Source organism: Amblyomma mixtum, chromosome 9 (assembly GCF_055824585.1).
Source record: "Amblyomma mixtum isolate Tamu chromosome 9, ASM5582458v1, whole genome shotgun sequence".
NCBI lineage: Eukaryota > Metazoa > Arthropoda > Arachnida > Ixodida > Ixodidae > Amblyomma > Amblyomma mixtum.
In genome coordinates this window covers 29,042,914-29,068,425 of record NC_143020.1, presented here as the reverse complement: position 1 = coordinate 29,068,425, position 25,512 = coordinate 29,042,914, and the positions used below count along the sequence as shown (strand labels likewise).

Sequence of the window (25,512 nt, the reverse complement as noted above, 5' to 3'; positions counted from 1 at the left end):
CTCTTAGCGCGCGGCTAAAGAGGTCCGCAAAAGTCACTCGCTTTAGTTTGGGAGAGCAGTACACGTTGAGTATATGCAACGGTGGGTCCATGCGGCGGACTGGTATGAGGGTCACCATTACGTAAGAGTACTCTAGTTGGAGGTTGAGATCCACTAGGTTGGCTGTGTAGTCTTTGTGAACGAGAAGACAAGACGCGGGATCCTGTTGGAACGTCGTGTAATTTGAAATTGTGGCGCCCAGGCCTGGCTCTTGGAGGGCAACCACGGCTGGTAAGGACTCGAAAGTTTCAAGGTAGAGGCGGAAATTGGCCCGCTTAGTCAGCAGCCGAGCGCCGTAACCACTGAGCCACCGCTGCGGTGCGGTTGACTGCTTCTTCTCTTGAAGATGAGTTAGAGAACAAAACAAGAAGGCGGCGGGAGTCAGGAGGTTTATTTCGATTTAATAGGGAAATCGGCTGCACAGGGCAATGACTGGAGGTTTCTAAGAAGGCTGAGAACGTGCAGATCGAGTTCCCCTGGTAAAAGATGAGGTCAGAATCCTCTTTAGTGCACCTTTAACACATCTGGCGTTATTCGGTTGCCCGAACAGCCGAGCGCAACGCCACCTGGAAGGTGGCTGCCACGGGAAGATCCCGGAGACGCCACAGCTGCGTCTGCAGTGTGGTCGGCGTAACACGCTACCTGGCAAGCCACAGGTTGCCTTGTCGCCAGAGAGGTGGCATGTAGCCGCATAGGGAAACGCCACCTACCATGGCGAAAGCGTAGGAATGGACAGCTGAAAGATGCCTGCCGCTGGAACAAGGTCCCGGAGGTTGGCTAGCTGCGTAATATGCGGTGGCAGGTGGCGTGGAAAGAGCTGCGCTCAAACCTCTCATTACCTACTATGGCAATCGCCTGTCAATTTTCTTTTCGCACATCGTACACTTCCACTCAGTTCCTACAAGCAGGAATAAAATGCAAACATCTCACCCAGGGCTATGCACTGTGGCTTCCAACAAATGTCACGAAACCGGGACGATTTCGGGCGCCCTGGAAGAAGCAAGTACGTCAGAGTTGCGCCAGAACATTCGAAATCAAGAGAAGACCGCAGTTATCAAATCATGCGAAATTCATTGTGACGCGATTCCAATACAGCATTTACTTCAAAATCCATTCGGTTTATTAAGAGTCGGCATCGGTCAGGTCCCACAGCGCAAAAATATAAAGCTGAAGCGAATACACTTCCATGCGTGTTGTTCGCACCCTTGTCATCACCGCAGTCTTTCCCTTTTTCCGCATTAAATGCGCACTGTCTACCCCCGAATACGTTCCTTTAGATTTCGGAATACTAGCGCGTCACTGATACGGCAGTTAATGAAGCTTCGATATTGCAAAACAACGTAGGCTTCCATCTGATGTGTTCATGAAGATCTTTGTCCTCCATGCGCAAGTCGCAACCTCATTGGAGAAGAATTAAAAACTGCGCATGGAAAGGCGAAAGAAATATGCTCTAGACGCATTTTCCCAGCCGTGCATGTTTGAACTGGGCACAGCTGAGTGCGCACCATTCGCTTTAGCTCGCGGTTTCTACCGAAACGCCATCACAAGATAATGGCTCATGTAATACAGTTCTGTGAGAAGGTAGCTGGACGGAAAACGGCTATAGGGAAGTTCCGAACATGGATGGTCTCAGGGAGGTTTTCTCACGATGTCGCGACAAGTCAGGAGGATCACCCGACTGCAGAGATCATTCACAATGCCGATGAGACATGTCAACAGTAGCATGATAAAATACTAAACGGCAACGCTGCAAGTAGCAGCTACGTCAGCCGTGACGCAAGGCACACACATTTAACTACAAGTAGTCCATTTCCCCTCGTCCGAATCATTAAACCTTTGTGTGAGATGGAAAGTGAATTCTCTATCCGACTGTTCTATGGGCTCCTCTTTAGCTGCTTCCAAGCCATACCAATTTTCCCTTCAAGCCTTTTTTTTGATGGAAGAGCAGAAAAGTATAACGTAAATCTGCGTGAAACTTTGTTTGCTTTTTTTCTGTGGCACACAAAATACATAATGATTTTCAAAAGCCCTTTATAAGACCAAAAACTCGGGCACTCTTGTCTGAAATGATCAGAAACATTGACAGACATGCATTTCGGACAGTTTACTTGGTGGAGAAAATATCCGCCCAGTTACACTGCGCCACGAAAAAAAAAGCAGAAACTAGTTGATTATCCTGTCTACAAGGAATGCGGAGCAAATATCCGCGCTGCCAAATCAAGTTTATCTGCCTCTACCGTCGACGACAGCCGCGGATTAGGTGCTGTGGCGCTGTGGGAGAGCGCAGGGAGTTATATGAGGCGGAGGCGATTGGTGACGGCACGAAACGATCGTTTTTGCTGGCATCACATCAGGAGTACTTCGTGCACGTAGTACGTGTTGAAATCGAAGTGAAGGTGGGCAAGAAAGCCTTGCCGAATAAATCTTGCACATCAAAATTTTGCCACCGCGGTCATGGAAGATGTGGCTGATAAAGGTAATTTAGAAGATAACGAACACATTTTGTTAACAAGCAATACATTATTCTTATTAACCGGTCTGGTTCCCTTCGAACTTATGACGAGACGTAGCGAATGTAGAATGCTGCATTCGATAAGCCTAATTCATGAAGAAAAAAGGATACGTAATGCAGGAAAACAAAGCGCGTTCCTTCGAATATAGAGTAGAAAATGTTCTTTCCCAGTGGACACCTATTTTTGCCTCATGCTGTGCGCATACTCTCATTCATGGTCATACTTACGCCTTGTAGTAGGGGCTGTCACGATTGCTTTTTTTGAAGGTGAGGTGGCGTTCTCTCCACGTTGTGGTAAACTTGGAGTCGTTGTTTCCATGGGTGGAAGCACATCAGGTGGCTTTCGATGTGCTGCCGTTCGTGAAATAGATACGCCGCTATAATTATTCACTGCGCTCTGTGCATCCTTTAGCCACGGATGGGTGAAAAGCCAACATAGGCGTGGAATGAAATTGCAGCATTGTCTTTTCCCGTTTTAAATGAGTGCATGTAAGACAGAATCTAGTCATCCAGTTATCGGCTCGCTTTCATTTCAGAGCACGTATAGGTTTTTCTGATTCAGTAGACAATATAAAATATTACCTTTAGTTATGCCACACTTCTATTCAGTCCCAAAACACAGCACCTCGCTTCATGATGTCGAAGATATGAAATAGGTTCGCTCGAAACGCACAGTCAATGTACTGAGCTCGAGTGATGATCGGCGAGAGGTGCTGACATCAATGACACCCCTGCTGATGGTTGTTTTTCGAACAACATCCTGGTGCATCAGTAATGCTTAAGTAGTTTTGTAAGAACATCGGATAGCCAGTTATGTTTTTCGGTGCACACTGACTCCATGGAGTATTCCGAGCTCCCAGAAATAAAAGCAGATACTATCACAGTATACGACTAAATATAATTCATAACTATGCTAAGTTTGTCAAGCAGAAAAGAAATTAACATTTCTTCCCAGTTTTCTTATTTCACCTGTTGTTTACTAATAAGGGAGTAATTACTCATTGACATCCACCTGAGCGCAGCCATACGGCTACAAAGGAAAGCTATACAAAGGAAAGCGAAGGAAAAATTCGTCCTGGTCCGGGGTTCGAACCCGGGACCAGGACAAATTTTTCCTTTGCTTTCCTTTGTATAGCTTTCCTTTGTAGCCGTATGGCTGCGCTCAGGTGGATGCAAATGAGTAATTACTCCCTTATTACAAATCTACTCCACCTTGGGGGATTCCCCTAAAACATTTGGCCAACCTGTTGTTTACTGCTAATACAACGTCAAACTAGAGCAGTGATTACACCAACACACAGTTGAATGCTGCCCGTCTCAGCCAGACAACAGGTCAGAAAACGTTCCGAACTGAAGCAGCACGACTGGTAGTGCTACCCGCTGAAGGTGGTAGGGAACGAACAATCCAGCATATCAAAGAGCTCCAAATTAAGTTTTGAGCAAGCTTTGATTTATAACCGTTGATATTTCACGTAATTTTTAACCTTACTGGTCTGGAAGGTATGGCTGAGTACTGCATCAATACGTGGTGTTACAGACTTCCTTAAATTAGAGCGCAGTGCTCAAAATTCAGCACAAAACAGGAATGACCCCTGCGTGAAAGCGACCAGGCTTGGCGCCAAGTTTTAATTGGGTGTGTATGGGAACATGATATAAAAAATCGCGCTCATCCTCCGCTCCCTCTATAATTTTTTTTTCGCGCTAGGGTAGGGCACCTCTAGAATGCAGTTTCAGTGCACTCGGTCGTAAAATGCACAGAAGTATGAGCATAACTCCGTCCTGCTAGTGGAATCGAAGGACGCTCAGCTAAGCGTTTGGAGTATAAGGTAAGGACTTTCAGTGAACAGGTACGTGGTGTGAGGTACTCTTAATACTTGCGGTCCAGGCTGTTGTCATCCTTTCTATAACGATCAATTATCAATGCTGGGATGCGCTCTAGAGGCAATCACTAAACGCTAAATGCTGTTGAAATTATTGGGGTGCTGAGTACTGAAGCAGTAGTACTTCTGTTCTCTATACCAGTGTGGCTTCGTGAAAGTTTAGCCCTCGCGCCGTTTTTCATCGGTTTCTGGGATTAAACCAAGAACACATAGGGATGAAACGCCCAGAGACATCGACAATTTCTTCCTTATGTGTATGAGATATTCGCGCTGCGGTTATGTTATATAAAGGTGACCAACTCAGTACCCAGAAACCTGATTGATTGATTGATTGATTGATTGATTTGCTTTCGATTCTTTGATTGAACGCAATTTCGTGGACATTCAACACGCCAACAATAACCGCTGTATCCTCGTTACGAAAAAGCGTCTCATTTTAAATTAGCAAATTGCAGTGACTACGTACCATGCTGCGGAAGCAGATCGTTCCGGTAGCCGAATAGTATCCACAACACCCACAGTAAAGCAAAGGCGTAAAGAAGAAAGCCGGTCTTCTGTCCAGGCGTGCCAGGCATGTGCAGAGAATACATTTAATTACTATCAGCAAAGATAAGCTGTGAACATAGTGTAATGTAATTTTATGTTCATTTCTCCATTTTGTCTACCCAGAAAGATGCTTTGACGTATTTAAAAATGTGTGAAATGAATGCCGTTTGCTAAGTGATGCGAAACCACTATTCCGATGCGTAATCCCAGAACAAGATCTTGGGATGTTTTTGCGCTTGCGAAGATCTTGTGATGTCTGTGGCATTGCGATGTTACTCTCCTTGTACCAAGTGAAAGAAACAAATATCCTCGACTGGCATTCGAACCGGCGGCTGAGCCAACAGATCAGCTTCGCTGGCATAGCACTAGGTTATTGTGGCAGTCCAACACACTTCCTGTTAAATTGCAACATTGGTTGGTACGTTGGTCTCATACTATCGTGCTGTGCATTCCACATCATCTTCTTCGTCAACTAATACTGCCATCAAACGAGTATTCCCACTTCGGGCGAAGTTACGGCGGTGACAGAAAGATGTGAGCCGCATTCGTGGCCATGGACAACGTTGTGGCAGAAACTGGCAGAAACAGGGCACTAGAGCAATACGCGTTGGCAACATTGCTGCAGAAGCGCCGCTGTGGAGCATAGGCCGCTGGTGTATACGTTGGGTAAACTTGCACTGACAATGGGCATAACTGGCCCCCCTGGGTCAGTGGAGATCTGAATCGCGCTTTCAGGTAGGCGGGGGTGGTGTCCACCTGCAAAAAACGTCGCTTTTTGCGCTTAACAATGCTAAAGCGCCTGGCATTTTTTTCTTAAACAAATATCGCTAGTAAAATAACTCCTGTAGTTCTCCTCAATCTGCGGCTAAAACCAATACCTATGTTGAGGTGATAGAGGATATTAAAGGACTCAACCTTGCTAGTATGAGATGTGGAAGCGGAACGTTTTGAAACTAATGGCTTTTTGCTAACTTTTCCAAAAATATTTTCTTGTTTAATGATATGTTACTGTTGACCCAGGAGAGAAAAAAGCTACACTTGCAAAGCTTCGCATAAATACTTTGCCTCTATATGTCCCGCACTTCACATAACGTCAGTTCTCGCAGCATCTTGAGAAACTTAAAAACCGTAGCGCTAATGAAATGCCTGAAACTCTTTCAGTGCGGCGTTCTGCATACCGAAAAACCTTGAAGGAATAAAGTAGCAAGTATATTTCAATCCAAAAACAATTGTTGCCGGTCATTTGTCAATTTATCTCGTAAATGAAAAATTCATATATCTTGAACTGAACCCCTTAATTCTGATATGTCAAACACAAATAACAAAAAAGCAGCCCTTCTTGAGGTTCTTCTTTAATACGCTTCCTCCGGTGCTGAGCACAGAGAGGGCCTGTGTGACCGCTTCTAAGGAAAGCACATAGATATATTCATGTTTTTCAGGATAACCAGACGTATCCGGTAAATCAAGTCGTTTGCGCATCCAACTTCCCAACTAAGCCGCTGAATAGTTAGGAATAAAGTAGTCTCTGCTATGGCTTGCACCGCTATGCACCGCAAGAACTGCACATCTGGCGTCTACTTTATTCCAATCACTGCTCGCAAATGACTTGCGCCTGACTTCAATGCACCACAGTGGGCACCATGCTTCGTCTCCACGTGGCCTTTCAAACCAGGTTATTACAGGTATATCAGAAAAACATGCAGACTCTTAATGCTGCCTTATTGTATAATAATATGGCGTCAGGAATAATGACGGTGCAGGCCGCTTTTCAAATTCTGCAACCTGCTTGTAGCCCCTGACATACTTATTGAGGAGACTGTCCCATTCGTAGTTACGGGATTCATATTGGCGCGAAACTGAACACATTTACAGGCGATGAGGCATCTACAATTTTCCCATCGTTGTTTATTCCTTCCGCGTGTGAAATTTGCGAGAAAAATTTGCGCTGAGAAATTTGCGATTTTCTTCACCCAAATAACAGCCGTTAATCTCAAATAAAGTTTTTTTTTGTTCATGTGAGACGTGCACTTATTAAGCGTCTCGCATTCGGCATCCACATGTGAGAACATGCGCGACGACTTCATGTTCATGCTGACATTCAGAAAAGCGAAAATGCTTTCTTGCACCTGCGCCTGCCAACCGAATGTCGTCAGTGTTCAAAAAATTGTGCGATGGTTCTGACGATCGATAACTCAAAACTCGTGATTTGAAGATAATGTTTCAAGACTGGCTACAACAATTTTCGTCAATTTTTGTTTTTGAAAATTCGAAAGGTAGCCAAAACCTAATTTTCAGTTATTTTGCCCCGTATCATAAAGAAAGAGGGGGGGGGGGGCGTAGGCGCTGACTGCGGTGGGCAGTCAGCGCCCCCCCGCCCCCCCCCCCCCCCCCCCAGAGACTGAGCGACGGGGTCAGGTGACACCATATCTTCTGCTACGGACAGGCACATTCCTGCCCTTTGGGCAGCATACAAGAAGCTGCTTCGGCATATTAACGAGCGCTGAAGTGTCCTAAACGCCCCCTTCTTTAAATTAACCCTCCTGTACATTCTGAAGACTGAGGGTGATCCAAAACGCTTTTGGAGCATAATAAATCCTGGAAACAGCAATAAAGTGTTGTTATTGCACCCACTGGGGAACGTGCACCAGACCACCTCTGTGCTGCTATACTAAATGATGCCTTCGATAGTCGTTTCCTCCTTGATCCAATGTTATCCAACGTCCCGATCTCCAACTGTGCGATAATTTCGAGATGTATCTCACCATGTTCGACTTGCAAGGTATCATACCGATTATCGATTTGAAACTAACATCGTCTAGCGGAATTCGTGGTGTACATGGCAAATTTATACTGAATGGTCAAGAGTATAGTTCTACCATCATGAAATGCAAATTCTTACAATCATATCATCAACGTGTACTGAAGACTGCAAGTATGCTGTGATCATTCCAGTACACATACCCGGAGATAAATAGAATCCATCCAAGATATCACCCATATATTTGAGATCAATACCACGCAAACTAAAGGTACATATATTTCCACATCTTGTTAATTTTCTGGAGGATAATAATTTATTCTCTCTAACGCAGAATGGCTTCCGAAAGTTTTTTTTCTTGTGACATTCAAACACTTTCCTTCACTAACGACTTGCACTTCCATTTGGACTCCACTTTTTTATCTGACTGCATATTTCTTTACTTCGCTAAATCAGTCGATAAATTTAACTCACGGCTATTACATAAAATAAGTGTGCTGAACATTGACCCCGCATTTCTTAACTGGATCCGTGGACTTCTTTCTTTTCAAATTGAATTTTTCAGCATTAATGACGCTGATTTTTTCACTCTACCATTTGGTTATGGGATTCCTCAAGGATCAGTACTTGACCCCCCTTAACTTTTTTTTTATCTTCTACATTGCTGTGAATTGCCGTTCCGCTCTGTAATGTACTCTGTATCCTGATAGTAAAATGTATAAATAAATATCTCTAGTCATAGAGCATGCCCGGAGGAGGGGGGGATGAATAAAAAGAGAGAGGGTGCTAACCCCCCCCCAGCAGATTGAACACTCGGCGCCTACCTAAGGGGAGGCGGGGGCGGGGGGAGGCAGGTTCTGCCATTTTTAATATACAGACGATGTGCAAGAATCAAACGCAAAACAAGGTTTGGTTTATGGGGTTTAGCATCCCAAAGCGACTCAGGCTATGAGGGACGCCGTCGTGAAGGGCTGCGGAAATCTCGGCCCCCTGGAGTTCTTTAACGTGCACTGACATCGCACAACACACGGACCTCTAGAATTTTGCCTCCATTGAAATTCGACCGCCGCGCAGGGGATCGAACCAGCGTCTTTCGGGTCAGCAGCCGAGCACTATAACAACTGAGCTACCGCGCCGGCAAAAATGCGCAGCAAACACACGCAAAACAGACTGCAGAAGCACGTGCTTGTTTTCGTGAGCAACGGACACAAACACTTTATTATGAAACAGACGAATGCTTTCCACCGTAGTAGTGCCGCAAATTCCATATATTACGAGCTCTATGTCGAGCTTGTCGAGGGCGTTCTACAAGACCTCGCGATCGTTAGTGAAATCGGCCAGACGGCCCGCTCTTTCAATGCGCATTTAAGAGCACATCGTCACCTCTTTAGTACAATGAAATCTGTTCCATAAGTGTTCTGTTTCTGTGTGCCAACAAAACGGCTTGGGAAATCTTACAAGGTTATCGGTGTTATCACTTTGCATTAGAATTAAATCTTAATAACTTTCTGTTCATCAGCTACGAGCTCCAAACACTTCTTTGTGTTATTTCTCTTTGGCACATTTTGCTTATATTCAGCATTTCGTCTTAAATGCGGTATTCTTAAGCGCCCATAACCTTCCTTTTTAAATACCAAGTGAGTCAGCACCTGCACGAATTGTATGCCTTCTCAGGAAATGTATTATTGCCACGCTGCATCTCAGCATGGCCTATAGCCGGCACGTATACAGAACAGCTTGTTGCTTTTGAGCACGAAGAATCAAATGGAGTTGTGTCTGCAGCTACTATCACTTAGGTAATAAAACAGGAAGCTTAATTACTGTTCTTTTTATTCTGTAGCACAACCCCCCCCCCCCCCCCCCCCCCACTGCCATTCAACGAAGTCGATCGCGCAAATATACACAGTCTTGTTCTAGCAACAAAAAAACGGGTCTGCTAATTAGCACAGATTAGTTAATTGGCGCCAATGCCTGTGCGTATAGAAGACTGGGCGGAAATAAGTCTTTTGGGCTTCGAATACCGATGCTTGCGCAGCTCCAGCAGCGTTGGTTGCGCGTGCAGCCCAATTTCGAAAACAAGTACGCTGAAGGGTATGACATGTTACCAGAGAACGACTGATACAATAAAGGTGCCGATGTATCTTTTCATCCGGTATGCTCTATAACGTTCGGCTTAAATCACACTCCTCAATACGAGCAAAAACCACCTCGTCCAACTGTCCTCCCTTTCGAGCGAAAAAACAGAGCCCCACAGTGTTTACGTCGTGCCTGCCGACAATAGAAGAGCGGTTAGTTGAGTTTTGCCTCTCAAAACAAAGCTTGTGCATGGAATAGGCTTATGTGGCTCGGCCACTCACCGTTGTTCGCCAGACGCTGTTGCCGGTCTTCGCTGCGCACATGGTTGCGCTTCGAGCATCGTGTGTACGCGTGGAGGACCTTTCCGACCGCTGTGCAGATGGCGCTTCTTGGAAAGCATCCGCATTCGTTGCCGTCACGGCGCAGCGAGCCAGCAGGGGAGGAAAACTTCGCACTTGATTAGACAATGCGTCATCTATCAAGTGGGCCGTGTCGACGCTCGCTTTGGTGTATTCCACAAAGCAATGTTTACTCACTGCTCAAAGTGATATCGCGCAGCTTGGAAGGGGTCCCCCCTCCTTTTGCAAATGCTGTCCGACGCGCAACGTACTTTTGTAAACTCGAAAGCATGTTGTGCACGCTGGTAGTACGAGCTGCCGCATATGTGTGGTAAAGGCAGCAGCGCATTTGCCATGTGGAGCAGTGTGCAGGCTTGTATAAAACCATGGGATCGGTGCTTTTAAGACTCGGTTTAGCAATCATTTTCCCAGTTCATTTTGGGTTCTACATAAAACGCTTGTGCTCAGCCGCATCCATGAGAACATATATACGCCAAAGGCGCGCGCACTTTGTCTACGACGCAGCAGCTCCTTGAAAAGTTCGGTTTATTTATGCATCCGTGGTTAATGAGCGCAGAAACAGACGAAGTCGAAGAGAAGAAGACCGTGACATGGCGCAAGCTCTCAACAACTGCTGTTTCTTCCCAATAAACGTTACGAGAAGCGCTTGTGTCGTGTTGTTGTCCTCTTCCCTTCGTCTTTTTTGTGCTCGTTAGCCATCAATACGTACCAGCTAGCCCACCTTCTTATGTTATCGCTTTATTTCTTTCACAGCTTCTCCCTAATGCTCTATACATACACTGGTTCGGTTTGTACGACACATCCCCCAGTGTCTATTCTGGTATGAATTACTGTTGATCCTCACTGCGTGCCCGCAGTGCGACCATAGCCGAGTATGCCTCAGCCAGAAAACTTTCGAGCTTCAGGCGATCTGCACGACTCGTTGCAAAAAACTACGGGACTATCATGCTCTTCACAGGGTCAATTTACATAGGTCGCGAAGGCGGAGCTTGAACGCGGTCTAGAACCAAGCGCCAGAGACATGAGTAAGGCTGCGGAACTGAAGCGCCAAAATTAAGTGTGCGCATAAACACAAATAAGAGAAAAATAATTCATTACTTGTTTGTAATTCATAACTATCTTAAGTACAATTTTAATTACTCCCTTTAAAAGTGTTTTAATTGTGCATTTGGTTAGAAAGTACCGCAGTTTTTTTATAAAATAACTAATATGTTCGTGTTCCCTCACAGCATGCGGCCAGCGGCGCTTATGCCATTAATATAACTATTATGTCTATTATGCAATCAGTATGAGTATTTCGCGGCTTGCTTGACGCTAGCTGCCGGCTCCTGCTTGCATGGCCGGCCGCATAAAGTTTCTTAATATAACTACAGGAAAAGCTAGCTGCGCTACAATTCATCACCACGGAGAGGCGCAGGAATGCTGACGAGGTTTCTTGCTTGGCTTGAATATTGTTGGGTGTAAAACGTGTATTCAGCCAAGAAAATAAGACTCTCCTCGAGGCAAACGCCCAAGAAATGTTGTGAAAGTTATACTAGCCTTTATACTAGGCGGGAGTTATACTGGGTGGGAGTACGCTCAAGTACAGCAGACGTTCGAGAAGAACAGGAGCCAATGTGCTCAAGATATGCTCCAGGGCCCAATAGATGCTAAGGTAGGAGACCTCGGGTCCTTTTTGGAGGAGTGGCGAAAGATTGTGGAGGCACCTGTGCAGGATTCTGGGTACCAACAAAGAACAGTTTCCTCTTCAGCACTGAAAGACCTCTCGCCTTTCGGTCCGATCTCCACTCAAGAACTACGAGCAGCCTTTCCTCATTTGTGATCAACACTGGGACCTGATGGATTTCAGTCAACAGACCTACCATTAGTTCGAGTATGGTACTCAAGGTTTTGCTCACGTTGTCCATGCTAATGGGAGAGTACCTCCCTGTCTCCAAAGCGAGCGCACGGTTTTTATTCCGAAGAAGGCTGAGGTAACGCTCCCTGGCGATTTCTGTCCCATCACTAGGGTACCAATACTTGTTCGTTGCCTTTAGCCTCAGCTCCTTCTTATGCAAACGACTAAGCAAGAAATAAAAGAAAGAAAGAAAGAAAGAAAGAAAGAAAGAAAGAAAGAAAGAAAGGAAGGAAGGAAGGAAGGAAGAAAGAAAGGAAGAAAGAAGGAAAGAGAGAAAGAAGGAAAGAGAGAAAGAGAGAAAGAAAGAAAGAAAGAAGGAAAGAAAGGAAGAAAGAACGAAGGAAAGAAAGGAAGAAAGAAAGAAAGAGAGAAAGAACGAAAGAAAGAGAGAAAAGAGAAAGAAAGAGAGAAAGAAAGAAAGAAAGAAAGAAAGGAAGAAAGAAAGAAAGAAAGAAAGAAAGAAAGAAAGAAAGAAAGAAAGAAAGAAAGAAAGAAAGAAAGAAAGAAAGGAAGGAAGAAAGAAAGAAAGAAAGAAAGAAAGAAAGAAAGCTTATTAGGTGCAGTGCTGACAACGCACTTCGCGACAGGCATGTCCATAGATTGGTCACGCACGCCTGGTCTCACTGGGCAAAACCGGCGTTTTTTTTCAACTGTTCCCGGAAGTAAGCCTAACAGGTTATTCTGGTGGACTGCTAGGGGGCGTCACTACGTGTTCGCACCTTGAAATGAGGGAAAAGCAAAGGACTAGGAAATCTTGCAGTTACTTGTACATACATCGGAGAAAGCGGATTAGAAAATTGTGAACGAAATATGTGCAGTGCAGGGGAAAAACAAGAATTATCGATTAAGAAAAAAAAGGTTAAAAAAACGGAGAGTAATGTGTGGGAAACAGGGATACGGACGGAATCAGTGCTGGGAACATACAGAACGTTCAAGCAGGAATTTGCCACCGACATGTGAGACAATTACTGCACAGTTTGCTTTCCTAAAAAAATAAACCATTTTCATTTTTTCAATGCAGAAGCGCAATAGATGGAGATTTTTTTGTTCATCCTTTAGCACGGCCTCTTTCTGCCTGCTTGATGATGACCCATTCCCTGGCTATCAGCCTGACCTTCGCGGTTTAAATCGTACCCATAATTTATTCCATGTATCAGGTGTATGGGGGGATAGGACGGAGGGCGCGGTAGCCGGCGCCTATAGAGACCCCAAAAACTACAAACAGAAAAACCACTCTCGATACAAGTTTTCAGCGGAAAATTTTCAAGCATACATGTTCAAAGCGGGCTGGCCGAAGCCCAACTTCCGCTCTTCCAAGAATGACCCCCTAATAGCCCCTGCATCTCTCGTGCCTAAAATACTGCCTTGAATCTTCGGCACCGAAATCTTGAGCTTCGGAAAAAAAAGCGCGGGCTGTAGACGCACTGAGGAGCTGGTACATAAGCGTAGGTTCTTGGTCACCTTTATTCCGCACTTTCTTGGGAGAAAAGCAGCCAGTGAGCACATAATCTCTGTCTGAACATGTCAAGTCACCGATATTCGGGTGTGGTTCCTAGTTTTCTTAGGCAGAGAGCGAGAGAGAGAAATAGAAGAAAGAAAAAGCAGGAAGGTCCCTGCACATGGGACAGTAAGGTGAGTCACCTGAAATGGGTTGTCAGTATTGTTACTTCTGCACGCAGAGAATGCCTTCCTATCGCTTCCGACTGCCCCGCAGGGGAGAGGGGTCGCCCCGCAAAGTAAAGCTGCACCCACGTGCGCCTCGTGCAGTGAAGTCTGAGCCGCATGAGAGAAGGATTACAAGGTATGCTTTCATTCTGTCTTCTTCATACACTCTTAGAACTAAAGGAGTGCAGAGGAGTGCCCAGAACACACTTTGAAGGAGTATTCGCTTGTCCCATATTCCACTCCTTTTTCCAGAATAAAATTACTCCCTCTGGACAAAGAGTGATCCAACACCTACTCAAGGAGTACTGTACTACTCCTGCAATAGAGTACAGGCACTCCTCCGAGGGAGTAAAGCTACCACATTGAAACAGCATCCTACTACTCTTTCAGGTAGAGTTCCAGGACTCCGTTTGTTAGAGTGACTATACTCCTTCAAGGAGTATCAGCCCAGATCTTATTTTACTCCTTCAAAAGGAGTTTCACGTGTTTTCAATGTATCCTACTAATTTTTTTATTTCACATATTCTTCAGAGCAAGTTGGTCATATGTTTTGCAGGATCCACCTGCGCTACATCTACAAAAGAGTAATGAGCAAAAGGGATTATAATTTTTGCTCATACAACTACTTTATGGCTACACTACAGTTTGCACATTAGTATGGTGCTCTGTCTGCGTTGGGAATAACAATGGTTCAAGAAATAATGACACAAATGTACAACACTGATAACTTTTATTTCTCAAGTCATTGCTGTGATTGCTGTGGCTGCCCAAAACACGCTCGGGAGGCACTCGCTAGGATCAAGCCCCATTAGTGTCTCAAGCAGCAGACAAGCCCGCTTTGTTTTTGGGGTGTACTTGACATTAAATGCCAAGAACACTGCCAAAAGCAAAGTAAACCCATCTACCAAATCCACCGCAGTGAGCTGTAAGCGCTCAAAAGAAACTAAGATGCTGGATGATGCCGTAGCTTGCTCGGCTGAGTGAAGGAGCTTTGGCTATGCGTGCATTTCTCCGGGTGCCTGCAAACATGAATGAAAATAATGCAAGTAAGAGTCAATTCCAATGCCCTTTTCATACTATCCTGCATATAACCCCATGAAAAAAAAGAAAGAATACAACTAGAATGTACTGATCGTGTGTGTCATGTCGCCACTAGTGTGTACCTATATTGTTACCAAGTGCAGACACCTTTCATTGCAAACCTTCATTCAGAGCTACAATTTTATGAAGCCCAATACAATTATCACTATGCTAGTCCTTTCAAAAGCTGTGTGCATGTAAAACAAGCACATATTTACCAAATGAAAATTTTAACATGAGCAACCTCTTCTGCAAGTATCATGATCAGCCTGACTACGCCCACTGCAGGGCAAAGGCCTCTCCGATGTTCTCCAATTAACCCTGTCCTTCGCCAGCTATGTCCACCGTGTTCCTGCAAACCTCCGCCCATGGAACTTTTTGCTGCTTCCTGCTACGTTTGCCTTCTCTTGGAATCCACTCCGTTACCCTTAAGGACCAGCGATTATCTTGCCTTCGTCTTACATGCCCTGCCCAAGCACCCTTTTTTCTCCTGATTTCGACTAGGATGTCTTCAACCCGCGTTTGTTCCCTCACCCACTCCGCCCGCTTCCGATCTCTTAACGTTACACCTATCATTTTTATTTCCATAGCTCGTTGCGTTGTCCTTAACTTAAGCTGAACCCTCTTCGTTAGCCTCCACGTTTCTGCCCCATAGGTGAATACCGGTAGGATACAGCTATTGTATACTTTTCTCTTGAGGGGTATTGAAAACTGCCATTCATGATCTGAGAGAACCTGCCTATATGCACTCCGCCCCATCCATATTCCTCTAGTTATTACCCTTCATGATCCGGATCAGCGGTCACTGCCTGCTCTAAGTAAATGTATTCCCTTATCACTTCCAGTCATTTCTAAAACCACACCTATTGTGCTTGACGGTTTCTTGTCACGTAATACATTGTGCAGTTTAAAATATAGGGTAACCTTATGTATCAGCAGCGCGAACACCACACAGGAAGAAGGAGAAGAAGGTAAAGAGCGCTGAACTTCCAACTTTTATTTGAGCAAAAATTGAACCCGCACTTTTATACACATACCAGGTAAAATCCCACCAGGGGGGTAACCAAGGCGTGCTATCGAATTCGGACCAACACGATGTCCAGGGCATCAAAAAGATAACTACTATCGCACTATACAAAGACTTCCATGAAAAGCGCGAATGACATGCGGAAAAAAAAAACAAGACAATGTAAAGAACAGGGTTGAGTGTGCGCAAATGGAAAAATGGAAAAACAGGGTTGAGGGCGCGAATTTTGCTAGAACCATGAGAAGGCAAGAACACGGTAAAAAAGTAAAAACAGGGTTGAGTGTGCGCAAATGGAAAAACAGGGTTGAGGGCGCGAATTTTGCTAAAACCATGAGAAGGCAAGAACACGGTAAAAAAGTAAAAACAGGGTTGAGGGCGCGAATTTTGCTAAAAGAAGAAAAAAAAAAACATGAGAAGGCGAGACACGGTAACAACGTAAGCGATGCGAAGGGATGAGCGCCAACAATTAACACGGCTAGAACTAAAATGCAGTGTGCCCCTAAAAGCCAGGTAAAATCAGGTAAAACCAGAGGGAAAGGTGATTTCTTTTTCAGATAATGAGATGGAAGGGGTGCTTACGCAACCTTCTTTGAGCCCTGAGATGTAGGTAGCTTCAATGATTTCGCGTGTTAGTTGGTTTTTATGTTTCTTTAAGACGGTTGCTCTCTTAAAATGAGGAATGCACTTCTTTTGGCTGTCACATACGCTGCAATGGGCGGGCAGGTTCCTCAACGGCGCCCCAGTTAGATCGTTCCTATGTTCTATTAACCTTTCGTTTAAGCATCTTCCTGTTTGGCCTATGTACGCCTTACCGCAAGCTAAAGGTATAGAGTATACAACACCCTCCGCACAAGGCACAAAAGGATCTCGGTGCCCGGTTGTACAGCTACTATTCTTTTTCTTTTTATTAACTTTGTTGCACAGGCTTGACAGGCGCAGAGGGGCTGAAAAGACTACGTCTACGCCTGCTTTTCTGCCAATTTTCTTCAGATTATGCGAGATTTGGTGCAGGTATGGCAGAACGGCGACCTTTTTGTTCCGCTGTCACGTATCATCCGGGGCTTCACATTCATGCTTCATACTTATCAGGACTTTTTTTGCAACAGACGAAAGGAGAGATTGCGGTTATCCTGATTGCGTCAGCCTCAGCACTTGGCTCGAAAAACTGTCCTGCAACCTGTGTTCACAAGATTTTGTGAGTGCGTTCTTAAAAGTTGACTTCACGATGTTCCTTTTTACAAGTTTTGAATGGGCTGAATCGTAGGGTAGGATGGGCTTATTGGCTCTTGGTTCAAATAACCAGCACACATGGTCCTCTCCGAAAAACAACTTTAACTCTAAAAACCGCATGGCGTTTTGTTCTGGAAATTCATGAGTAACTTCAAGAGGTGATATAGTATTAGAAAAAGTGTGGAGGACTTGAGTTGCTTCTGTTTTAAAGGCTTCAGTGTCGCAATCTAAGAGGACCAGGAAGTCATCGACGTACCGGAAAATTTTTAGAACGCTTGAAGACCCAGGCTTGTCCTTCAAGGATCTGTCATGCATAGCGAGGAAAAGGTCGCTCAAAATGGGGGCGATGCATGACCCTATACATATGCCTTACTTTTGTATGAATCTCGAACCGTTCCACTCTGCCACTGTTGATTTTAGGTAAGCGCATAGCAATTCAATGAAGCCATCCGCAGAAACGCCACACTCATTTTGGAAGGCCGCAGTGTGGCGTTTCTGCGGATGGCTTCATTGAATTGCTATGCGCTTACCTAAAATCAACAGTGGCAGAGTGGAACGGTTCGAGATTCATACAAAAGCAAGGCATATGTATAGGGTCATGCATCGCCCTCATTTTGAGCGACCTTTTCCTCGCTATGCATGACAGATCCTTGAAGGACAAGCTTGAGTCTTCAAGCGTTCTAAAAATTTTCCGGTACGTCGATGACTTCCTGGTCCTCTTAGATTGCGACACTGAAGCCTTTAAAACAGAAGCAACTCAAGTCCTCCACACTTTTTCTAATACTATATCACCTCTTGAAGTTACTCATGAATTCCCAGAACAAAACGCCATGCGGTTTTTAGAGTTAAAGTTGTTTTTCGGAGAGGACCATGTGTGCTGGTTATTTGAACCAAGAGCCAATAAGCCCATCCTACCCTACGATTCAGCCCATTCAAAACTTGTAAAAAGGAACATCGTGAAGTCAACTTTTAAGAACGCACTCACAAAATCTTGTGAACACAGGTTGCAGGACAGTTTTTCGAGCCAAGTGCTGAGGCTGACGCAATCAGGATACCCGCAATCTCTCCTTTCGTCTGTTGCAAAAAAAGTCCTGATAAGTATGAAGCATGAATGTGAAGCCCCGGATGATACGTGACAGCGGAACAAAAAGGTCGCCGTTCTGCCATACCTGCACCAAATCTCGCATAATCTGAAGAAAATTGGCAGAAAAGCAGGCGTAGACGTAGTCTTTTCAGCCCCTCTGCGCCTGTCAAGCCTGTGCAACAAAGTTAATAAAAAGAAAAAGAATAGTAGCTGCACAACCAGGCACCGAGATCCTTTTGTGCCTTGTGCGGAGGGTGTTGTATACTCTATACCTTTAGCTTGCGGTAAGGCGTACATAGGCCAAACAGGAAGATGCTTAAACGAAAGGTTAATGGAACATAGGAACGATCTAACTGGGGCGCCGTTGAGGAACCTGCCCGCCCATTGCAGCGTATGTGACAGCCAAAAGAAGTGCATTCCTCATTTTAAGAAAGCAACCGTCTTAAAGAAACATAAAAACCAACTAACATGCGAAATCATTGAAGCTACCTACATCTCAGGGCTCAAAGAAGGTTGCGTAAGCACCCCTTCCATCTCATTATCTGAAAAAGAAATCACCTTTCCCTCTGGTTTTACCTGATTTTACCTGGCTTTTAGGGGCACACTGCATTTTAGTTCTAGCCGTGTTAATTGTTGGCGCTCATCCCTTCGCATCGCTTACGTTGTTACCGTGTCCCGCCTTCTCATGTTTTTTTTCTTCTTTTAGCAAAATTCGCGCCCTCAACCCTGTTTTTCCATTTTTTCCATTTGCGCACACTCAACCCTGTTTTTTACATTGTCTTGTTTTTTTTTTCCGCATGTCATTCGTGCTTTTCATGGAAGTCTTTGTATAGTGTGATAGTAGATATCATTTTGATGCCCTGGACATCGTGTTGGTCCCAATTCGATAGCACGCCTTGATTACCCCCCTGGTGGGATTTTACCTGGTATGTGTATAAAAGTGCGGGTTCAATTTTTGCTCAAATAAAAGTTGGAAGTTCAGCGCTCTTTACCTTCTTCTCCTTCTTCCTGTGTTGTGTTCGCGCTGCTAATACATATGGATCGCAACCAACTAGCCCGACAGATGGTGTTATTCAGGGTAACCTTGAATCGGGAAAACACTTAAACCAATGACAGTTTTCTTGCTGAAGATAAATGGCTGTTGCAATTCCTGTTTCTCAGATACCATTAACTGAATTTCATGCTCTAAAATAGTGAAGGAAAAATTCAAAATTTTTCATCTCAAAGAGGCAGACAACAAATTTCAGTTTGGTTTGGGTTGGTTTATGGGGTTTAACATCCCAAAGCGACCCAGGCTATGAGAGACGCCGTAGTGAAGGGCTCCGGAAATTTCGACCACCTGGGGTTCTTTAACGTGCACTGACATCGCACAGTACACGGGCCTCTAGAATTTCTCCTCCAAAGAAATTCCAGCCGCCGCGGCCGGGATCAAACCCACGTCTTTTGGGTCAGCAGCCGAGCAAATTTCAGTTGCACATTTTTTTTTTGTTTTTAATGATGCATAAGGCATTACTATGCACGGATAACCACACAGTATTCGCCTATGACTGCTAAATAATTTGTAATTAAATATCTTCTCTCTCCTGCTTCACCTTTAAAAACTGAGCAATGGCAATGGCATCAAAGGTCAGTATAAGCCAGGGGAGGCATGAGGAAAACTGCAATATAATTGCGGCTTCGTCATTCATTGTGATTCAGACTCTTAAGGCAGGCTGGCTTTAGCATTGTAACTAATTAAAACGATGAAGTAGCGATATCGTAGCTTTTTTGTGCCTTCCATAACCTATACTGAACATTGATGTCATAGCAATTGCTATGCTATTGAAACAGGGAAGAAAAGAAATCTGGTTGTAATTATTTAGCGATTGGAGACAAATACTATGCAACAATTGTATGTATACGAATGCTGGGACTGGGACTGGTGCTGGGACGTCTAATAAGAGCTCAGAAAGACTCGGTTTCAATACGCCAGACCCTCCGCATAACATTACCCTGTGCGAAAATACCCCACCCCACCCTAGCTTAATTTCTGTCCACATGCACCAAGGCTCACTGCACCTGTTATAAATATTGCCCTAAATATTGCAATCAAGCTGCCCGTGTATGCATAGACTATCTGTGCATGGAGAAAGAAAGAAGTTGTTAGGAATGTTTCACACCAAAAACAGAAAAAAAGGCAGCCTGTTTCTCAGAAACAGCTAAGAGCATGAAATGGTGTGTCCAAAAAGATTAGGCTGCTTTGTACTTATTTATGACAACGAGAACTGTCAGAGCTGCGCTTTCAAAAATTCAGGAGCTTTGTGCACAAATGTAGCTTCCGTATGCACGTCTTGCAGCACCAATGCTTCCGAATTGAAACGACCGATGAATATGCACAGGAAAAAGCAAATAGAGAGCGCTTGAATTTAAAAGAAAAGCTACCTTGCACAATCAGAAATTTCGCGACAGAACCTTCCAAACAGTGACGTGTACTGGTTGCGGTATACGGAATATATACCTAGCAAATAAGTGTGCGCTTTGTTAACGAGCGGGATTCTTTGGCAGCAATGCTACAGCTCCAATTCCGAAAACCTAACGCTGCAAAAATTGAGTTTTCAAAATACGTGCGAATGCACGATACACTTTTGCACGTATTTAGAACTTTCAGTTGTGAAACACAGACAACGAATCTTGTGTATGTGTCTTCCTTGGCTGGTAAAAAAATTCTTCTATAAGTCTCCAGTTTGCCTGTGTACTCCACAAATTCTAGGATCCCTGTCCGCTACACGTCAAATTTCACTGAAGCGAAAGTAATACAACCGACAGCTGATGATATGCTAGGGCAACAGGATTTCAAAAGTTTGAGAAGGGCAGTGGGAGTCCAATCCAGGTGGAGTAGTGAAATTTGACTAGTAACAGACAGGGATCCACCAATCTGTGGAGGACACCGGCAAATTGGAGACTTACGGAGGAATTTTTTTACCCGCCAAGGAACACGCATACACAAGAGAACACCACAGAGGACTACGGCTTTTACCAGCCCTAGTCCTGTGCGGTTCTCTCTTGTGTATGCGTCTTTTTTGGCTGGTAAAAAAATTCTTCCATAAGTCTCCAATTTGCCTGTGTCCTCAACAAACCGCAGGATCCCTGTCCACTACTAGTCAAATATTTCAACTCCACCTGGCTTGGACTCCCACCGCCCTTCTCTGTGGAGAAAGGGTGACAGCAGCTGGCAAAGGACAAGGTTAACTGCAGATCAACTGGGGAAGCATTATCCTGCACTGATTTTGACGGTAGGTTCACAAGACAAACAAAATCAACTCGAGGAGCGGGTTGCACATCATGCGACTGAATGTCAATGGCCAGTGAAAAAGGCACCAGCACTATGGAATGCACATGCAGAAAACGAGACGCATTTTTTTGTCAACTTTGAGTAGCAGTCTACTGCAATTTTAAAGAGCAAAGCTCTCAAGTATGGCAACACTGGCACTTTTTGTTTTACTGGGGTGAGGGTCGTCGTGAGGGTTGAAGTCCATATTTCTTTTCTATCCACTGTGTTAGTTGCGAGCTATGTTTACCTAATAGGGGCTGGGCATCTAACATCACCGTTATTTCTTTGCAGCAGTTAAAACAATACAGCATACATTTTATAACATGCTTAACGAATTTTTGGGAGCAGCATGCTTTTACCCTTCTACTATTTGTTGCTACTGAATCAGTTTGGCGTTGACAAAAGATCTGTAATAAGGAGTAATTACTCATTGACATCCACTCGAGCACAGCCAAACGGCTACAAAGGAAAGCAATACAGATTTCACAGAAACTTCGTAGTTAAAGAAAGATTCGTCCTGGTCCGGTGTTCGAACTCAGAACCACCACTTCACTGGAGCAGTCGCTCTATCAATTTGTCCAACCTGGACGGCAAGCTTATGGTAGGGCGAGAGCGAAGTGATCAATAACTCGAGTGGGAACTGTGTTGGTCCAATGTTTTAGGACCCCTAAAACACTGGACAAACTCAGTTCCCGCTTCATGTTACCTCTAAAACATTGGACAAACTGAGTTCCCGCTTCATGTTACAATACTGAGTGGCATTTTGGTCTATACACCGGAAATACCGGTAAAGCATCATGATAGAACACAATGTTTTTTAAAGGGATAAAGGAATATGTTCGCCCTTTCAGAGGGCACATATGCATAAGAGGCAACATGTGTGAAATAGTCACTCCACCTGAAGCAGTGTAAATTCCATTATGTTAACAGCAGCAGTCAAAAGCTTCATGAGCGACTATTTCATACAGATCGTGTAATTACATTCATGTAATTCAGGATCAGATTCATGTGATTATACAGGGAGGTACTGCTGCTAAGTGCACGTAGAGCTCTGCATGCATTTCTAAACCCGGCTGTGAGTCTATGTCTACGAAATTTTTCTAAATAGGCAGGTAAGGTATGCATCACTGGAAAACAATACCTACCACAAACAGCTGAGGAGAGATAGCACAGCCAAAAGCTGGAAGCACGAATGGCCCAGTAGATACTGGCAGCTGGCAACTGCAAATAAATATGTCAGAGCAACTGTTGTCAGTGGCCGTAACAATGTCATGAATGACAAGAGAAGAAATTGTCTACTGCTTCATAAATTAGAATAAGGTATTCACATAGGAACACAAAAAGCAATGAGATGGCCCATGACAAAAGAAATGAACAGATTGTATGTGATGCACAGATATACATTTTTTCAGTAGATTTACATGACTGTCACAACCGCATAGAAAGATGAGCAGGCTGGAATACCACTATTTTTATGCATGATGAAAAGAGCGTAACTATTCGAATATAGCATGCACAGGATTTAATTATTACTACTAGGGTGCTTTGGAGCAGCACCGAAGGTATTTTTAAATTGAACGTAGCGACCAGTAGACCCGTCTGCTTTGCACAAATGACGAGAGGATGGAAAAGGCATGCATTCATTAGCAAGAAGCACGATATCTCACATCACAGCATGAAACGAAAATTGGTATTGCATTTAACAAATCTGCACAGAAATAAAAACTGCCTAGTGGCAATGCAAGTAAGAGCAAGGGAAAAAAATACCTAAGAAAACTGGTGAGTGTGGTGCAGGGAGGTCTGTGGGTAGGGTCTCGTGCCTGGGAATAGTTCCGAGCGCGGAGAATCGCCGGCAGCACAGCTGGTGGCAGTCAACCAAGAATAAATAAGAGAAAGTGAAAATCAATAACAAACCATCACCGATATAGCGAACGACTTGAAAGCGGGCCGCACAAACGAGGGATATAGCAAAAAGCTTGAAATCCTAAATAAGTGCGCAGTTGCATCCGAAACAGTTCTCAAAATCTGAAGGCGAGGAAGCATCGACACCTACACCTCAGGGCAGACGCAAGAACGATCTAACTTTGACATAATACTGTGTCAAATTCTGTTCCATGGGGAAGCACAGATAAAAATTTACAAATGACTAGGCAAGGGATATGCCCCAGCCTTTTACACGCGATCATTGTCCCCGAAAAAATTGTATGACAAATATTAAGGCGTAAGCACTAATCCGACGAGTACACACACTGAGCACTGTCTGTTAGCAGCTGGCCTAGCGCGAGTGCTCTGTCGCGCGGCACTGCCGCTCATCGTCATCTTCTAAGTAGCACAAATCAATCCGACGGTCACCAGCCGCGAGGCAACTCGACCGTTGTCAGTTCCCTTGTCTGTCCGCAGCTGGCCTAGCAAGAGCGCTCTCTAACGTGGCACTGCACGCTCATCATCCTCTCCTACGTAGCACAAATCTTTGCTATTGGAATGTAGTAAACATTGTCTGTTGTTTTTCGCAGCGCTAGCAAGCGACCGCATAACTCTGTTGTGATAACTGGTGGCCGCGGCCGACAGCGCGCCTGAATACGTAGTGCGCGGGCCGCGGGCGAACGGACCGTCGTGTGAATCGGCCTTAACGCATTATAGCTGAGGCAACCGCACTCAGACTGCCTGCACTGCCATCCCTATATAGGCGCACACTAATAACGCGTGCGAATAGAGATCAGAAGTAAAGAAACGTACACGGGACTCACCGTTCAGACGGCTCATCAAGGCTTAGCAAAACCGCACATTCTTCTTCGTTGCCTCTCCAGATGACAAGAAGTCGTAGCGCTACCTTTCTTCACGGCTTTACCCGTTCAAAATCACCAGTGTTGACAGGGCGTAATTCTCGTCGTTGGTTTCCAAAACACACTTGTGTTCTTCATACACGTCCACCGCACGAGCACTCAAACAATGCTACGAAAACCCAAATAACACAAAACGTGACGACGGCTGCAGTTTTGCTTCGTTGAAAAAACCTACAAATGCGCTTTTTTTATTACTAATATTTGAATTGTGTTCGCAACAAAAACAAATTATATTTTTTCATTTTATTTCTTTATTAAATGCGAATACCAAAGCGCTTTTAGATACTTTTGCTGACATGTCGTTTGTAGAAGCTGCGATCCTGTGAGCCCATCCCCGGGTGTCCTAGCAGACGACGGCGCAGACGACGCTGTTGACGGAATGCAATTTCGATTGACGGCAGCGAAAATCCCTTAAATGCGACAAAAAACGCAAAGAAACGCACCGTATCGCAAACTGGTCCATATCAAGGATATGTTCGACGCGAGCGGTAGGACAAAGAGCTGCTGCGATGCATTACTCAACGCGACACTGGCATGCTCGACGGAGACATGAAACAGAGCTTAAATGTGACCCGTACAAGCGGATTACTCTGATATCAACTGCGTTACGGAACTACGACGATACTTGCTTCACACTTTAGCTTATATGCAACAGCGGCCCGCACTCGCCGCATCCTGTTCGAGTGTACTTTCACTATCAAGAGCCCACATGCATGGAAGCCGACAGAAGCAACTGTCTTTTCGAGTTCAGATTGTTCCGAGAAATACGAGCAGCTTACTTTAGCACGTACTCGAATTCAAGTTCTCAGCCTGTGTGTCACGTACGGTGACGATGGCGTCGAGGACGAGCTTAAGAATCGCCTTAACGTGGCCGCAACGCAGCCGGTATCCCAAGCATTCGTGCGCTAATTGTTGTTCACCTGTACTGCGAACGTGCGCTCAGTCGCAGGCCAGCCGCTAGCTGCTCGATTTACCAGCCTTGCGAGTACAATTCGCAAGTTTCTGAGCCAATCTGTGAGCGAGCCGAGCTTTCAGCAATGACGCTGCTCGCGAGCGCGCCGCGCGACGAGCTTCGGCCTGCTCCCTGGCTGCCGTATTCGTAGCTAAGCCTAGGATGTTTCACTTCGATGCCAGAGCTGAGAGCGCTTCGAAACTGGCTAGCGCTGAGGTGCTACTCTTTGCATTGTAAGTACGTTTTATTGTGAA

The 25,512-nt window shown here is 44.9% G+C and overlaps 1 protein-coding gene and 1 long non-coding RNA gene across 7 annotated transcripts in view; both read right to left on the bottom strand.

The window, feature by feature from the left end:
• Positions 1-10,198, bottom strand: part of LOC149328624 (neprilysin-2-like) — a 71,712-nt gene extending 61,514 nt beyond the window's left edge. For 4 of the 6 annotated variants that reach the window (XR_016285404.1, XM_089558894.1, XM_089558898.1 and 1 more), the window contains exons 1-4: positions 10,096-10,198; positions 4,898-4,997; positions 2,780-2,902; positions 970-1,029 (exon numbers count right to left, since the gene is read on the bottom strand). Coding sequence is in view for 5 of the 6 variants with exons in the window: in XM_089558894.1 (XP_089415020.1) it covers positions 970-1,029; positions 2,780-2,902; positions 4,898-4,997; positions 10,096-10,134 (322 nt within the window). In the remaining variant the exon portion in view is untranslated. Of the gene's footprint in view, positions 1-969; positions 1,030-2,779; positions 2,903-4,897; positions 4,998-10,092 lie in introns of all 6 variants that reach the window. The other 2 variants (XM_089558897.1, XM_089558895.1) reach the window with 2 other exon arrangements.
• A 4,247-nt stretch (positions 10,199-14,445) lies between these two features.
• On the bottom strand, positions 14,446-22,844 carry LOC149328623 (uncharacterized). Its single transcript, XR_016285676.1, has 2 exons — positions 22,609-22,844; positions 14,446-14,751 (listed from the first exon to the last, which is right to left on the bottom strand). It is a non-coding gene; the product is annotated as an uncharacterized LOC149328623 (long non-coding RNA).
• Between the last annotated feature and the right edge of the window lie 2,668 nt (positions 22,845-25,512).